Source organism: Oncorhynchus mykiss, chromosome 27 (assembly GCF_013265735.2).
Source record: "Oncorhynchus mykiss isolate Arlee chromosome 27, USDA_OmykA_1.1, whole genome shotgun sequence".
NCBI classification, from domain to species: domain Eukaryota; kingdom Metazoa; phylum Chordata; class Actinopteri; order Salmoniformes; family Salmonidae; genus Oncorhynchus; species Oncorhynchus mykiss.
Window position 1 is genome coordinate 5,203,763 of NC_048591.1, and position 17,517 is coordinate 5,221,279.

A 17,517-nucleotide genomic window follows, 5' to 3' on the forward strand; every position below is an offset into this window, starting at 1 on the left:
AATTGCTTTCATACCGCAATATGCTCACGTTCCTACCTATCCTCCATGCCCCGAGACCATATTCCAGGATATATCCTCTCACCTAACATGCACGGAAATCAGTCAAAGCAAGTCTCCTCTCATTCGCACTTCACCACACTCAGCATCTCCGGCTGATTTCCTAAAGAGGCAGCGGTCTCACCTGGAGATCCCCCAATGAAAACTCAGTGAGAACGCTTGAGAGATCCTAAGAGGGATTTCGGACGGACCTTTTCTTACCCCCTTATAATCACACACCATCAGCCTAATACTGGATCCCTTTTTCTGAGAACAGACCATATTTAGTGTGGGGTAATTCAATTTTGGCTAGCGGTGTTGACTTAAATTTTCCAATGTACTGTAATTGGCCCTCTATACCCATAGGCAATTTGCAGAGGAAAGCTTCCTCTCCTGACTGGTGGATGGGATGCTATGTCTGCCGGTGGCAATGTTTCGGATGTTAAGCTCGGTGTCACTCGGCGCAGGGTGCCTCTGTTCCGCCTGCTTGCTAACAAAACACAGGTGCGCCTGCTATTGCTGCTGGATTGCAATTAGAGATGCACAGCTGTTGCACACACACCTCCCGACCTCCCCCTTTTCTTCTCTGTGTCATTGATCTGTCTTGTCGAGGGTAGCCAGGAGATCTGTGCATATCCAAATTCACTCCCTCTGTCTTCAGGAAACGGCTTTTATTTGATCGGGGAGATGAATGCGAGCACGGCCGCTCTCTGGTTGCCAGCGATGAACGGGCGATGCAAATTCAATTTGGCCGTTTGTTGTCGTTATAGATATGCAAAAGCGTATTCCATATTCCATGGTTCCTTTTGTTTTCTAGTCGTCTGTGTCATTGCACTGGCCCTTTTGTTTTAGGTATTAGGTGATAAGATTCGAACAAACCCATCACAGATGCGGTTCTCAGAACCACTGAACAGAATTAATTGTCCCACAAAACTCTCTATGCCATGTCTCACTTGTCTAACATCTGGACCACCTAATACCTCCCTCAGGGACTTCAAGGGCTTAAGAGTGGTCACAAAAAGCGATTCATTCCTTACCGTGAAATTCTTGCTTACGAGCCCTTTACCAACAATGCAGAGTTTTCAAAAAGTAAGATACATTTGCTGAATAAACGAAAGGAAAAATATTAACACAATAAAATAACAATAATGAGGCTATATACAAGGAATACCGGTACAGTGTCCATGTGCAGGTGTATGAGTTTAGTCGAGCTAATTTAGGTAATATGTAAATGTACATAGGGGTAAAGTAACTATGCATAGATAATAAACACGCAAGGTAGCAGCAGCATGTGTGAAGGAATATGAATGTATATGTGTGTGTGGTGTCAATGTGTGTGTGTTGGAGTGTCAATGGAGTATGTGGTTAGAGTCCAGTGAGTGTACATCGAGCCCGTGCAACAGAATCGGCGCAACATATTATAATAAAATAAGGAGGTCAATGTAAATAGTCTGGGTAGCCATTTGATTAACTGTTCAGCAGTCTAATTGCTTGAGCCCGGGCTTGCCGTGCGGTAGCAGAGAGAACCGTCTATGACTTGGGTGGCTGGCGCCTTTGAAAATGTTTTGAGGCACAGAGATGAGAGTGAAGAAGAACTATATATTTTCCAAGGAAAGGGAGCTTTTTTTCTCACGGTCGGCTTGTCAATGGGGATGGGGATCTGTTTATCAATGTTCCACTTGCATGAAAAGCCGTTGTGGGATCCACCACAGACCGCTCCATCTTCAGCAGCCACCCGCCTTGGAGGAACCAAGCCAAGGGGACCTGCTCCGGGATCATTACAATAATAGAGGCTGTCTCCTCTCTCTCTCTCCCTCTCCTCTCTGTCTCCGACCCCCTCCCTCCCACCCACAGCAGCCGAGCTCCTACTCTGTGTCTCTCAGTGCCACGTATGATCAGATGGATATGATCACCCACACCTGCCCCATCCCTTCCCTTTCTCTCCGCCACAGCCACTTCTGCCAGCTCTGGGGTTGACTGACGGACTGTGTTCTCCTGTGCATCTGTTCTCTGATGGGCTGTGGCCAACCTGTATGCTCCTCTCTGTGCTCAGCACTGCTGGTGAGCCCAGGCACTCCACAGTGGCTATGTTGTGTGTTAATTGTGAGTGGGCCAGTTCTGGGCTGTGACACATGGCTAATGTTTTATTTTCCCAACAAAGGACACCATCGGTTATGGCTGACACACTGCCCCCCCCCCCCCCCCCCCATAAAGGATGTCTGATATTTTATTAAACATGAGTTTTGTTCGGCTGGCACATAAGGGGCAAGGTAGCAGATGTAAGATCTCATTATATTTTGGCTTACCATATGGCGTCAGATTTGCGTGCCTCCCTCTGGGGACTCCAAGGGCTCATGGTTGTTGTTTCACAGCCTACATGTAGGATTGAGTTGGACACTTGTCAACTTCTCAGTGGAAGCAGGCCTGGTCATTTAGGTTTCACCTTCAGACCAAGCGCTTTGAGAAACCGTGCTAATTTCCACAAAGTTAGACATGTGTACTTTTTGTCATTTGGCACAGCGTTTGCAGGAAACCTCAAGCTATGTCTTGGAGTCCAACTCGACCAAAAACAAGAGTCTTTCTGAGTCCTTTTTTTGTGGAATAAGAACATTGTCTTTTGGGCGTCTGTGGTTATACTTTTAGGGGTCTGTGGTTATACTACTTGAACAATGCGTCATGAAGGTTTTATACCATTACCACCATCATTACCACTATCGCTATACCATTACCACTAAGTCTTTTCAGAAGACAATAATGCCATCAAGATAGATAAGTAGATGATTGCAGGTGAGGTCACCAAGCACCACTTCCCATAAAATAGTGGAAAATGACTGGTGCATTGCACACACCAAAGGGCACGCCAGTCCACTCAACCAGCCCAAAGGATTGTGGCCGCTGCCGTCTCGTCCCGGCGTAATGACACCTGTCGTAACCATTGAGAATAGCAATCCTGATCTATGAGAATGCCACAATGAAACCCCACCATCATAGAGGAGTCGCGTTCGAAAACGTACTGCTGCGAATGCGACACCAACCAGGGGCCAAGGTCATGCTTGTGAGACGGTAGCATTATGTAGGCGTTCATGGTGCGTACCGCAGGTGTTCCAGTGTGTTCTCTTCACACCTGTGGATAGCGCCGGGTTTACTAGTTAGCCCTGCTCTCTGGCTCGCTGCCTCACTTCAGAGTCCTGTGCGGAACGCTCTCATTAAACAACTCTGTCACACGGCAGTAGCCCACACTCAACACACACAACCAGAAATTTCACCTCTAATACACTATTAACCCTCCCCTCAGTCTCCACCTCTACGTACAGTACTGTATCTGACTGGCGCATAGACCAAGCTCCGGGAGACGTAGTGGGGTTGTAGTGTCATGCGATTGCGTTGCTGTAAATGATCTGTTAGACGACGGTACTTGTAGACGGGCTGGCTATTTCACTGCATAATATCCTATTTTCCCCGTAACAGTCATATATCTATATGGGTCAATGTGATTCATTCGCTTACGAAACCTTTGTGGGTTAGAAAGCGGTAATTGTGCTGTCTATGTGTCTGTTTTACTGAAGTCTGATTTAAGTAGTAGTCCCTCAATGATGGAGGGACATGAAAAGGTTTCCCCGAGCCAATTGGAGGAGGAGGTTACGCCGAGGAAAATGACTCGTCAAACCAGGGTGATCATGACCCACTCCCCCCCCCCCCCCCCCCCCCCCCCCCACGAACCCTTGACATCACAACTTTGTCTCGTGGCGGTTGTCGCCATGGTTTTTAAAGAACTTCCAGGGTCTGCATTGTTGTTCCTGACAAAGAGCACCTCTCAACTGACATTGAATTAGTTCTATGAGTTAAACATCTTCTATGAGCTCGCTGAAACCAAAGAAACCAAACCTTTTCCTTCCTGATGCATTTATATTTTCTACACTGATTTATTGTTTTATTCATACTGATCACTGTAGAGCTACTGGGCTAGTTCTTATGTCAGTTTAGCGGGCCTCTTTGCTGTGGTCTCATGCTTTGGTAGACAAATAATTCCTTCTTTGAGCCAAACATATCACAACAAGTATTCACCAATGGGCCAATGGAGGTCTCCTCTCTTCTCTCCAAACCCGACTGCTCCACAGCAAAGTTACCAGAGCGGAAAGGCTCTCCAAACAAAAGGGGCACGGTGATAACACTCTGCAATCCGTGCTGTGAGAGCGAGAAGGGATCCTGGAAGGGCAGAGGGGTGGGGAGCGGTGGAGGGGTTGCATTTCCCCTGTGTGGCTCGGCCATTATCCGTGTTTCACATTTTTGCCACCACAGCCACTGCCTGTCAAGAAAAGAGCACGCTACATCCATCCACGCTTCCCGGGGACTCCATTGCACCCTGATGGGCAGGGATTTAAAATGAATTGGGGATACAGGGGCATAGGGAGAGCGATGTATGGGCACGCGGAACTGTGCAGGCAGGCAATCTGCTGTGATGAAGAGGCCTCCCAAGTGGCGCAGCGGTCTAAGGTACTGCATCTTAGTGCTAGAGGCATCACTACAGACCCTGGATTGATTCCAGGCTGTATCACAACCAGCCGTGATTGGGAGTCCCATAGGGCTGCACACAATTGGGCCAGCATCATCCGGGTTAGGGTTTGGCTGGGGTAGGCCGTCATTGTAAATAAGAATTTGTTCTTAACTGACTTGCCTAGTTAAATAAAGGTTCAATAAAAATTAAATTATCTCATGGCCCAAACTGCATCCTTCCAGGTACCCCTTCAAGCCCCACTGTGCTAGCCGCTGCCCACCTGGTGTATTGCGTTCCCAGAGGCCCCACAGCCTGCTGCCCATCAGCCTGGGTGCATCCATCCACACCTCAGTGGATAGTGAATTAAAAGAGAGATGATTCAATTGCTTCTGGAAGACAGGAGCGAGGAGAGATAGAGGGGTGAGATGCACTTGTGTTTGCATTTTTTAAAAACTTTTGCAAGTGGGGCACAGGTGTAAGTTATGTTAGTCATTACTTTGGAAGTTGGGAGCGAGGGGGGTTGTACATCTTCATAGACTCTCTGCACATTTGTGTTTAACCTCTTAGAGAAACTGAGGACTTGTTATGACTGCATCCACAGCAGAGGCACTGAACGAACGGCTGCGATTTATTTAGCACATCAAATCCCAGCTGTGAAAACAGACGCCCAATCAATACTGAACATCCCTAAAAGTTACAGGAAGTGTTTGTGATTGGAGATTTTTGGTCTCTTATAGATTCTTATCTGAGTTTTGTGTTTTTAACTTAACTCTTGGGATGCATTTAGCCTCATCACTGCATCGCAGTGCTAGAGGCGTCACTACAGACCCAGGTTTGATCCCAGGCTGTGTCGCAGCCGGCCGAGACTGGGAGACCAATGAGGCGGCGTACAATTGGCCCAGCGTCGTCCGGGTTAGGGGAGGTTTTGGCCGGCCGGGGTGTCCTTGTCCCATCGTGCTCTAGCGACTCCTTGTGGTGGGCCGGGCGCATGCACCCTGACTTCGGTCGCCAGTTGCACGGTGTTTCCTCCGACACATTGGTGCAGCTGGCTTCCGGGTTAAGAGAGCAGTGTGTCAAGAAGCAGTGCGGCTTGGCAGGATGGTGTTTCGGAGGATGCATGGCTCTCGACCTTCGCCTCTCCCGTGTTGCAGCGATTGGACAAAGACCGTAACTACCAATTGTATATGATGAAATTGGGGAGAAACGGGGGTAAAAAAGTAAGAAAATATATAATAATTTTAAAAAAATAAGATTTGCAACGCTGCTGGTTTTTTTCACGCTCAACAGTTTCCTGTGTGTATAAAGAATGGTCCACCACCGAAGGAACGTCCAGCCAACCGGATACAGCTGCGGGAAGCATTGGTGTCGAAAGGGGCCAGCGTTCTCGTGGAACGCTTTCACCACCTTGTAGAGTCAATGCCCCGATGAATTGAGGCTGTTCTGAGGGCAAAAGCTGAGTTGCAACTCAACATTAGAACTGTGTTTTTATGTTTTGTGCACTCAGAGTATAAACTGTTCTTAATTTAATCAAGCCCAGGAGTTCCAGTTAATTTAGTAGGCGTCTGTGAGGGAGTTCTTGAATTATTCAAATGAGTTTTTATTAGTTTCAGATATAAGATGCTCCTAATTAGCCTGATGAGAATATAATGAACAATTGTTATTTTGTACTGCTCAACGAGCAGTGCTACAAACATCTCCTCTAGCAATGCTTTGGTTTTGTCAGGATCATGCTGTTTGTTTTGTTGACACAATATTCTCATTCAACAAGAGCTTAACGGTCCATCAGAAACTCTCTTTGTTACTTTATTCATTCATCCTGAACCTTATGTCTCTCTCTCTCTCTCTCTCTCTCTCTCTCTGTAGGTTCCCTATGTGAAAGTGGCCCCCGAGGACATTCTGAAGGTTCAGTTCCCCCGCTTCACCACCCTGGACCTGCGCCCCACCAACACAGACATCAGCCTGGCCGTGGCTGGCCTGCTCACCTTTTTCAACAGCACCACAGCCTGCCTCATCTGTGCCCAGGCCGACTGTGAGTGGGTCACGCACCACTAACTCTTTGTTGCCATATGTACCATATACACACATTCCATTCTCTCTCTCTCTCTCTCTCTCTCTCTCTCTCTCTCTCACTCACTCTCTCACTCTCTCACTCTCTCACTCTCTCACTCTCTCACTCTCTCACTCTCACACACACACACACACACACACACACACACACACACACACACACACAGAGTGGTTTTGGGATACAGTGCATTCAAATAGATGCAGAATCGCCCTGCAGTTGATACACCCACACACAAGCCTATCTATAACCCAAATGCATTTACTCTTGCATAATTCTTCCTCCCCACAATGCATCATCATCTAGTAAAACGCAGGCAAATGACTTTGCTTTTTACGTAGTCCATTAATGCATCTTCCTCTTTTATTCCAGTGTGACATTCTTGTGTGATGTCGCATACACTTATCATCCAACACCTCCCACCCCGAGACGACAATGTCATGTCTGACCTTAAAAAGAGAAATGCATGAAAATACCCAGTATGGATTCATGATCAAACCGCCAGACTCAAAGACATCAAAGACAAAGCAACACAAAAAAAGTATGAAAGAATGGAAGATTAAATCCCAGTCTGTTTCCACCATTCCCCGTACAGAAATCAGTAATTACAAGTGCCCGTACAAAGTCACATTGACCCCATCTGCTACAGGCCAACTTTCCCCTTAATCAGCTTAGGGCTTTGAAGTGTGGCGGACTGGATTTCAGCTCTCGATTAGAACCGAGGTGTTCTCAGCTGGCACGAGCCCCCCCCAGCCCACCCTCTCCTCGCCATCACCCCCACCCCCACCCCTCACACAACTCTCCCAACCAACTTCAGAAAATAATGGTTGACGTTTATGCTCAGCAAAGCCAGTTTGACTGAGGTGTTACCCGAGAAACGGAGATAACAAGGAAGAAAAGAGGGAGGGAAAAACAAAACGCCCACCAACAGCTAAAGACCTTAGTGACTCAGAACTGCCTGGACTTTGTTTCTTGACAATGACTGCCAGTGTCAAAACTAGCTAATTAGTTGTTATTTTCCACTTGGTGTTTATGTCTGTTGCTGTCAATCTGCCGTTTAACGGAGCGCTCATCAAACGATGTTGTTAATCAGCCCACAGACACATGACAGTTCCGTGCCTGGCAAGGGTTATGAGACACTGGGAAATATTGACATATCCACTGAGGGCCGTGATCTCACCATCAACAAGCTGTGTGAGAGAGGAACCTCAAACTTTAAAATGTCCTTTTTAATATGACTCTGTATGAGATCCTGCCTGTGTCAGTGTGGGCTAAGGGGGAATCGATAAGGCTGCTGAGGGGGAGCATGGCCCTTCCCTTCCTCGACAGCAAAGAGGATGCCAGTCACTTTAGCTGAGTGAGGGGGTCTAACCATACTACTGCTATTGCACATAGGGGCAGAAGGAGAGGTTGTCTGGAAATTACATGGGTTGTAGTGATTGCCCTGCTATGTGACCCCTTCCGCAGCGCCACTGTAAAATACCAATGACGGCTTGGGCTTGGCAATGTGCTGTAGCAGCAGTGGCGGTAGCCGCGGTAGCGTTAGCTGGCTGGCAGAGGCCCCGTGACGGTCGGCACTGGCCTCATTAATCACAGCGACCGGTGACAGCCTAATAGAGCGTGGCCGAGTCATGAATATTTCCCAGCCTGCCCCTGGCTGAGAGAGAGAGAGGGGGGGGGGGGGGGGCAGGAGTGGAAGGAGTGTGGAGCTAGCGCAAAGAAGGACACCCATTAATCTGGCTAACCTGCCTACTACGGAGTAGTACAGTAGAACATAGAGAACCTAGCCACAGGGGTGGAGGAGGACTGTGTGGGAGAGGGGAGCACTTTGTTAACAGGGAGATTTGTGCATGGGAGGTCAGCTGGCGGGCAGCAGACAGGTGGGAGGGGACAGATCACCCACACTCTATTTCTGGGGGACTGGCTCAGAAAAGACCAGCGGGCAGAGGGGGGTGGGGGGCTTCCTGGTCAACACAGCATCTTATGTTAGGAATCCGCTATCACCTAACGTAGCAATTTATCGTCTGCATTGAATGAGCTAGAAGTAATGCATAATGTAAAACCTGAAATGACTTCTCGGATGACATGCGCCTTAGCAACCAACTCCCTATGTTTCTTATTGAGAGAGGTTAGGCCAAATGTTTTAAAGGCACACACACAACAAAGTTCTGGGCTTTCTCCAACTGTCAAGGTAGATGTTTGTGTCTCCTTGGAGAGGAACAATTATAGGATATGCTTGCTCAACGATTCGACTCTCTGCTCGGAAAATGTCATGAGTAATCTGTAATTAAAGTTGATCAAGTAAAATAATGTCTCTCTGTCTCCGGAGAGAGCTAGATGAATAAACTCTGTGGGAAGACGGACCGGTTAACTGGGGTGATGAAGTGATTTAGCCGTTTACCGGCAATGACTTGTTGTTGTTTGTTGTCTGGGGATCAAGCTGAGCAATCCTCCCGACGTGATGACATTTAGAGAAAGTTTCAATACGGATTATGATATATTTACAGCTCCAGTAACAGCAGACGTCAGCCCACCTTAATTCTCCCCGTCAGAATGAATAGTTGCTGTGCTGTCAGTTCTGTTGCACTTCCTCCCTACTGAAAGACATCAGTAAGTGAGGAAACTGTGGAGACAATATGGCTCCACCAAAGGCTCTAAACAGAGGGATGAGGGTGAGCTTCCTCCATTGGCTTTCACTGGGGGGGGGATTCATGAGAACAAAGCAGAGGAGAGCCCTGGTCAGCTGTTTGCTCGTCTACCCGGAGGAAGGATGAAGGATCGTACAGACCCACAACGTCCCATATTCCCAACCTTGCCCATTAAAGAGCTCTAGTGACACGCTGAACTGTTTATATAAGAGAGAATGATAGACTATCGACTTGTTGATATGTGTGGTTATATTCAGGCTTTTGAACCCATGCTAATGAAAAATAACATCATTATTCTCAAACGGGGAGGCACCGTTTCCCGGTTAGCCATGGAAAAAGGTTAGACCGTTGAAGGCTAGAGACGTGTGAAGTCTGTTTTTGTTTGTGGAGGTTGTGGAGGCCGTTAGGGTAAGTTCATGTACTGACACGCTACCAATGCCTAGACATTAGCACCTGTCCTATCCCAAGCACTCCAGTTAACAAATGCAGCTGGTCTGGAGGGATAACTACATTGAAGTAATTTAACTCTCTTCCATCCGCCCATCAATCGCTTAAATCACCTGATTAATCATGGTCATTCGGGTTCGGGCCTGTTTAAAAAGTATATCCATCTTTTACTGTGAAATGCCATGAAATTCTGCAAACTGCAACCATTCGGTTGTAGAGTGCAGGGTTCCCGGACAGCAGGAGTCCAGCAGCCGAGTCCAACAGACTGGTGTGCAGCCAGTTGAGTGCTGTGTTGACACTGGCAACACAGCACAGACCTGTCATTGGTCCTGGCTGAGCAGTGTATTTGCATAGAGGCACAGTGTGCAGGAAGGTAAATGAGAGTCGGGGCTTTGTGAGAGCCCAGTGAAATGTGACGGCCTGTGAAAGGGGGAAGTGACTGGCTGCCCAGACTGAGTGGCAGACCCTGCCTTTATCTGTCTGCCTGAGAGGCAGCGTCAGGCAGTGCTACCGTATGTGTGGCCCATGCCAATGAGGTACCTACAACATTGTAGAATCACAAACCAACTACTGCAGGCAGCAGCAGCACAGCCTCTCCACAAACAAAAACAGACTTCACACGTCCCTAACCTTCAACGGTCTAACCTTTTTCCATGGCTAACCGGGAGACGGTGCCTCCCCGTTTGAGAATAATGATGTTATTTTTCATTAGCATGGGTTCAAAAGCCTGAAACGTTGACGCGACGTGGCTGCTCAGAAGAGATTGTGAAATGAAGACATCACGTACATACTCCATTTTTATTTATGTCGCTTTGAATCATGCACAGCCTAGACACCAAATGGAAATGTATTCCCCACTGGTTGAATGCAAGGGAATGACAGGAGGGGCAACTCCTTTTTTTCCCTCTCACATCAGGGCAACTCCTGCTGTGAACACTGAGCAGCGCAGTGTGCTGTCTTATGTAATGTACTAAATGTGAAATTGCAAGCAGGGAATGAAGATTGAGCAGGTTTAGAAGGCTCATCACAGATATGCTGTGTAACTCGACAGGTAACGGAGCTGACCGTCTCGGAGAAGACAGGCACCGTCGCTGATGATGTGCGTTTCTAGGAGAAACAAACCATTAAAGGCATTTGGATTCGATGGGTTGGAACACGCAGTGCCTTAGGAACAGCTGCTGCTGCTACTGCATGTAACCAAAGGAAGAAAACAATGATTATAATGTCAAATGGGTTCTACTATGATCAGTGCTGGATTAAGTTGTATTGTAATGGACTGTATGCTCTGACACCTATGCATGTATATAACGTAATCTCAAAGGGAGGAGAAAAAGAACACAGCAAATGAACTCTATCAAAATTGCTTTTTCTACTACGAATAAAGCTTGGTCTCTGTGGTATTGTAATTGTATTACAAGTTCAGTAAAGTACCACTGGAAACATATTCATTGCCTCACTTATAATGAACCCGTTTCCAATCTCTTTGAAGCGGTTCTGGGAACTAAATGCTGGAGATGATGTTTAAAAATGTCACCTAGCAAATTAAGGACTTTACAATTAGCTGTAATCACAGGTCATCAGTGAAATTATTTTAGGTGGGAAGGATTTTAATGACCGTGTTATTGACAAAACAAGGCATAAAAAGAAGATGGTGTTTCTCACACAAAATTATGTATTTTTGTAATTTTTTAAAAACGTATTCAGTTGAAATGTTTCTGTCAGCGCTAGTTCTCAGAAATGTGACTTTAATACTCAGAAATTGGTCACAGATTACCCTTAGGAGATTCGTTGTCTACCTGCTCATAATAACATCACTGTCTTCGTCCCTTACCCCACAGGCTTATTAAATCTGGAGAGACTGTTACGCCAGTTCCTCATCTCCAAGGAGACTCTATCGGTTCGCATGCTGGATGACAGCCAGGATCCCACACCCCTTCTCAAGGAGATTCGCGATGACAAGACTGCCACCATCATTGTGGACGCTAACGCCACAATGTCCCACATCATTTTGGAAAGGGTGAGTTTATTTTACCTTTATTTAACTAGGCAAGTCAGTTAAGAACAAATTCTTATTTTCAATGACAGCCTAGAAACAGTGGGTTAACTGCCTGTTCAGGCACAGAACGACACAGTCCAACCTTGTCAGCTCCGGGGTTTGAACTTGCAACCTTCCGGTTACTAGTCCAATGCTCTAACTAGGCTACCCTGCCGCCCCAGTCTTGTCTGTCGTAGTGTGCTCTTTCCCGATGTTCTGAGAAATCTCAGCAGTAGCTGATGATACACATTTTTTTATTTTAAATATCTATATGTCGATCCCAAGATAAGGTTCAGGGTCAAGGTGGATATTGAAAATAATTTAACGAGTTACAGGCTGAATCACTTACCGGTGAATGAGTGTTGGACTGAACGAATGGTAGCTTTTAACATCATACACGTAGTTCTGATGTACGTACTCTAGGTCTAGTAGCATGAATAAATCACGGAGTATCTGTAACTCCATATTTGGAGAGTAGAATGGTGTGCAAATACAATTAGAGGAGATTGTGGAGTGCCGTTGGGCTTAGCACTTAAACCACTAGAGTACCGAAGAGTAGCAGCAGAGATGGGAAATATTGAGAAATTAAAACCAATGCTAGAGATAGGAAATATGGAGATATTAAAACCAATGCAATTAGCTTCTTTTTTTTTTTTTAAGAAAAAGGTCTAGTCAGTCAAATCACTTTACTTCAAGTGACAGGCGTGAGATGTAAATTACGTTCTGTTCTGTGATCATTCATTAATAATAGAGGAGTACATTAGGTTTAAATGGTTGATCTTTATAATAAATACAACCCTTAACATCATAAACACTAATTAATATTGTTGTAGTATAAAGGAAATAGAAGTGACTAAAGTTTATTTTTAATATTTATTTCCCGTTTTTTTTTTTTTACAGACATCTGTTGGTAGCAACGACTTTCTTTGTTGATAAGATAACCTATTTTTCAATCATGGAATGTTGAACTCTTTTCAAACTATTTATGCTTTCTATTGAAGGCGTCTATCACTCATCAGGTTATATGTTGTGTGTTTATAAATAAGATCATTATTTGGTGGGTGCTTATGTTTGTCCTATTTCACAAATGTACAAGTCTGTATTAATAATGTTTTTGTTTGTTTGTTGCATATCCCAACTCTCTCTGAGACCCTCAGAGAGTGTGGGCACGGTCAGGGTCTGCCATTATCAACGGCAACCCTGGAGCAATTAGGGTTAAACGCTTTGCTCAAGGGCACATTGATAGATTTTTCATTATGTCAAGTCAGAACTAGCAACCTTTCACACCCTAACTGCTAGGCCCTGTAAAATCACCAGCTGAGAAGTTCCATGGAGACCCAGGGATTGAACCCAGGGATTGAACCCAGGGATTGAACCCAGGGATTGAACCCAGGGATTGAACCCAGGGATTGATACATGCGAAGCATGTGCTCTAACATTGAGCTACATCCACTCAGTTGTGAAGAGCTAGTCCGACATACATAATATAATTCAATCTAATTGGACATTCATATCGGACATGACTATTCTTCACAGTAAACTGTCAATATGACCTTTCAGTGATGTCTGTTTCCACTAATAGAACCATACCTGAAGTGAACAGAGAAGTTAGAAATGAAAGCAACAAAGATAGAACACTCTGTAGCTTGGCAGAGTTCTTCCGGAGCCGACATAAAGTTAATACTTTGCGTGATAGGACCAGCCCCCTGCTATCCCTTCTAAAGACCTGCGATTAGATCGTAAGGTGACAGAAACACGGGTGAAAGGCACCTTGCAGCAAAGGGCCGTGTTGTAATTAAAACATAGATATTGGAAGCTTGGCTGCAGTGAAGGAGACAATGGCTAAAGGGAAATGGAGAGACAGAGAGAAAGACGGAGAGACGGACAGAGACCAAGAGAGAGAGAGCAATTGAGCACTGGCTAAGGGTGTATGCTAGGTTTGAATATTTGCTGGTATTTTACAAAAGTTCCATCCTGAAAGAAAACAAATCCCTTTTCTCCCGGGTAGCCCGGTATTTCCCACCAAAACCGAAAGTGTAATTCAAAAGCATATAAAGTATATAGTCTATGTCTGGGTTTTAATAGAGTTTTGATTGAAATTTCAGTGCTACCTGAGCCTGATGAGCTATACATACAAATAATTTCATGAGCCCTACTGTACATTAAAGACATTTTAAGAGCCCATGCTCCAAAAATCCCAAATGATTGTGTCGTTATCCAATACACATATGATATACAATATAGGCTATTGCACATTACGCACTACAGAAAAACTTACAATCACGTCGATGTAGCTAGCTATATGCTCTCTTGGGTAAATAAATGAAACAAGCTCCAGTAGGCTAATCTTTTTGAGTGGGAACTGTATTACTGTACTGTATTGTATTATACTGTATTATGTGGACTAGAATTACGCACATCATTCAAACCATGAAACTGGGAGAGAACATTTGATGCTGGTGCAGGACATGCGGCCTACAAAGTTACAAGCTTAGGTTAGCGAATTAGTAGGCTGACGCATATACACTTTTCATAATATTTCCCCTAATGTTATTAGCCTACCTCTTCGTTCTCTCTATTGTTGCCTCATTCCTTCAACTTCGCTTTCAACAGTGAAATGAAACAAGTTCCATTGCCCTTATCTTCATCCTTCTAATGGCACCCTGGAATAATATAGGACTAGAATTAGATGCATTCACTTCTCTTCACGAAGATTGAATGGTTAAGGGACTTAATAAATAACTGCTGTAGCCCCCCCCCTGGCATCGCTCATTCGCTCTTGCTTCAAACCACCTGTGAGTTCTATTGGCTGCTGTATTTAACATTCAGAAAACAAGACTTTGGACACACCTACTCATTGAGAAAGAAAAACCCTTGAATGAGCAGGTGTGTCCAAACCTTTGACTGGTACTGTATGTCTATCTTGAACAGGATTATCTATTTTGGATGCAATCTGAATGGAATTGATGAGAGAGAGAGAGAGAGAGAGAAAGACAGCTCGCGCCTGCTCCGATTTAAAGCAATGATATTCGAAAGATAGGCTGTTTCAAAAGTCTGCGGCTGCAATAACAAACATGTTTTTTGTTACAATCAAATATGAAGGTGACCCCCCCCCCCCGAAAGCCAGATAGAGATGTGTAAATTAGAAGTGCATTCGGTCCATAGGCTATGCTGCAGCAAATGTAGGCCCACCTGTCACAAGGAAAAGGTACCGTGATGAGATGATAGGTCTGCATGCATTGTGAACTGCACTCCGTACTGAGCTGTCTGTCCCCACCGTGTGCATTGATGATTCATCATGCAGAGAGCAGAGAGAAGGCCGTAGAGAAGCAATATTTAGATGTCGCAAATACATTTGACAGTTCCATTTCACGTCATGCTGTTGATATAAATCATTTATTATAATTTACCGGTTTCTCACTGTTATTTATCCCAGGAAAAGGGAGTGGTTTTGGGCGGTAAATCTCGGTAAATCTCGATAACTGGGTGCCCAGCATTCAACCTTAGTGCATGCCAGTGTCATAGCAGGACTGGCACTGGAAAAGCCAATCCCTCGCAATATCCTCTGAGGAGACAATCAAAAATGTGCCTGTCTTCCCATCCGTATCGATCTGGCCAAAGGCCACGCCCACTAATATGTATTTTCCACGATAAGTCTGGATTTGTTTCCTCCTCGGCGACTTCTCGAATGCCAACACATTCAAACCATTTTGATTGGTCCCAGAAACCGATGGGTTGGGCCCGAGCCGGCCTGCATGAATCATGAATCACATCATTATGACATCAGCTCAAACGACTTCTAAGGACAGCAGATTCAGACTGATGTATGGCGTGATTGATAGAGCAGTGTAATTAAATTCAGGATGAGTCATCAGGCAACGCTAATATCCCTGCCCCAATGAATATTTTTTCTTTTTTTTCTCTAAATGTTTTTCTTTCTCTCCCTCTAAATTATTTATCTCTCCCTCACACACTCCCTCCCACCCTCCCTGATTAGTTTTTCTGTTGTCATATTTCTGTGTTCATCCAGTCAATTCTTACTGTTTTGTTTCCCTGCCACTCTCCTCTTCAGTCTCAATCTTTCCCTCAATCAGAGATACTGATGGCCGTTGCTGGGCATCATGTCACCATGGCAACTCGGGGGGGGGGGGCAAAGAGTAACAACCCACAAGAGCTGACCGTGGGATTTCTTTCTATGTCTCCGCCTCTGTCCTACAGTCACTCCATACCTCTATTATCATTCCTCTGTCTTCTACTCCTCCTCTTCTCCATCTCTCTGTCTGGAGGTGTGTAGTGGTGCTGTGGATAGTTTGTTGGCACGCAGCCCGCTCATGAGGAGAGGACGTTGGCCGAGTAAATGTATACTTTGTTTGCCAACATTTTGTGCTAGACTGAGGATTTAATTACATGGTAAACTGTAAGGACTTTGTATAAAAGAGTCTAATCTTGTTACCCTCTCTTCACGCAGGACATTCTATCCTCTTTGTTTCTGGATGTTTACAACTTTCGTTAGAATGCTGGTCAGCCAGAGGTCTACTTCTTACACTGAAGACAGTGGGATTCTTTTTTTTTTCAATACTCTGAGAAGTGTTAATTTAAGTGGGACTCATATATGCTCTGTGAACGTATTATATTTAACCCTCCAATAGTTAAAATAAATCAGTGTATTGGCTGTGTGTTCTGCAGCAGGGCGTTTGTGGTCTGGGGGGGTTTAGCTTCAGCATCACTGAATGTAATCTCGACATGTCAGCCCCCCGTGTTGTCCTACTATACAAAGCTGTGATCGGATTTGCTCAGATATTGTGCTCAGCATGGCGGGGAAGAACTATACGCCCCAAAACAAAAACCTGGGAAACAGAAAAAAAACAGGCAATGAGAACAATAGAAAGCTGAGGAAGTTTGGCTTTGTGCCAGCCAAAAGAAACACTTTCTTTCCATTATTTATATTTGTAAACTTGCTGATGTCCCTGACCCGTACTTCACATTTAAAGGCATATTAACTGTGATTAAAAAGCTGGTCAACTTAAAAATCTGGTAAAAAAAAGCTTGTAAACTCTGTCATCTGTTGTCCTGTTGGCTGTCTTCATTCTCAACACTTCAAGACTTAGAACAATGTGCATTTTGCAGTGCAGTGACTTAGAACAATGTGCATTTGGCAGTGCAGTGACTTAGAACAATGTGCATTTTGCAGTGCAGTGTCCACCTGTCCTTCTCCACTAAATTCTGTGATTTGACTTAAATTGACCTGACAATCTGATACTGTAAAACGGTTGAACAAATGTTGGCAAACAAGCAAGTAATGTATCATCTGGTCGGTTTCCTCTTACTAGCAACTATTAAAATAATAATAACCATACAATCAAAAGAAAATGACTCAGTGTCATGGAAGTGTGCACATATACAGTGTCATGGAAGTGTGCACATATACAGTGTCGTGGAAGTGTGCACATATACAGTGTCGTGGAAGTGTGCACATATACAGTGTCATGGAAGTGTGCACATATACAGTGTCGTGGAAGTGTGCACATATACAGTGTCGTGGAAGTGTGCACATATACAGTGTCGTGGAAGTGTGCACATATACAGTGTCGTGGAAGTGTGCACATATACAGTGTCGTGGAAGTGTGCACATATACAGTGTCGTGGAAGTGTGCACATATACAGTGTCGTGGAAGTGTGCACATATACAGTGTCATGGAAGTGTGCACATATACAGTGTCGTGGAAGTGTGCACATATACAGTGTCGTGGAAGTGTGCACATATACAGTGTCGTGGAAGTGTGCACATATA

The 17,517-nt window shown here is 45.0% G+C and overlaps 1 protein-coding gene across 1 annotated transcript in view; it reads left to right on the top strand.

Annotated features, from left to right (window-relative positions):
* LOC110507051 (glutamate receptor ionotropic, kainate 4) overlaps positions 1-17,517 on the top strand; it is a 450,996-nt gene that overhangs the window by 323,835 nt on the left and 109,644 nt on the right. The window contains exons 6-7 of the mRNA XM_036965131.1: positions 6,395-6,560; positions 11,530-11,708. Of these exons, the coding sequence (XP_036821026.1) occupies positions 6,395-6,560; positions 11,530-11,708 (345 nt within the window). The remainder of the gene's footprint in view (positions 1-6,394; positions 6,561-11,529; positions 11,709-17,517) is intronic.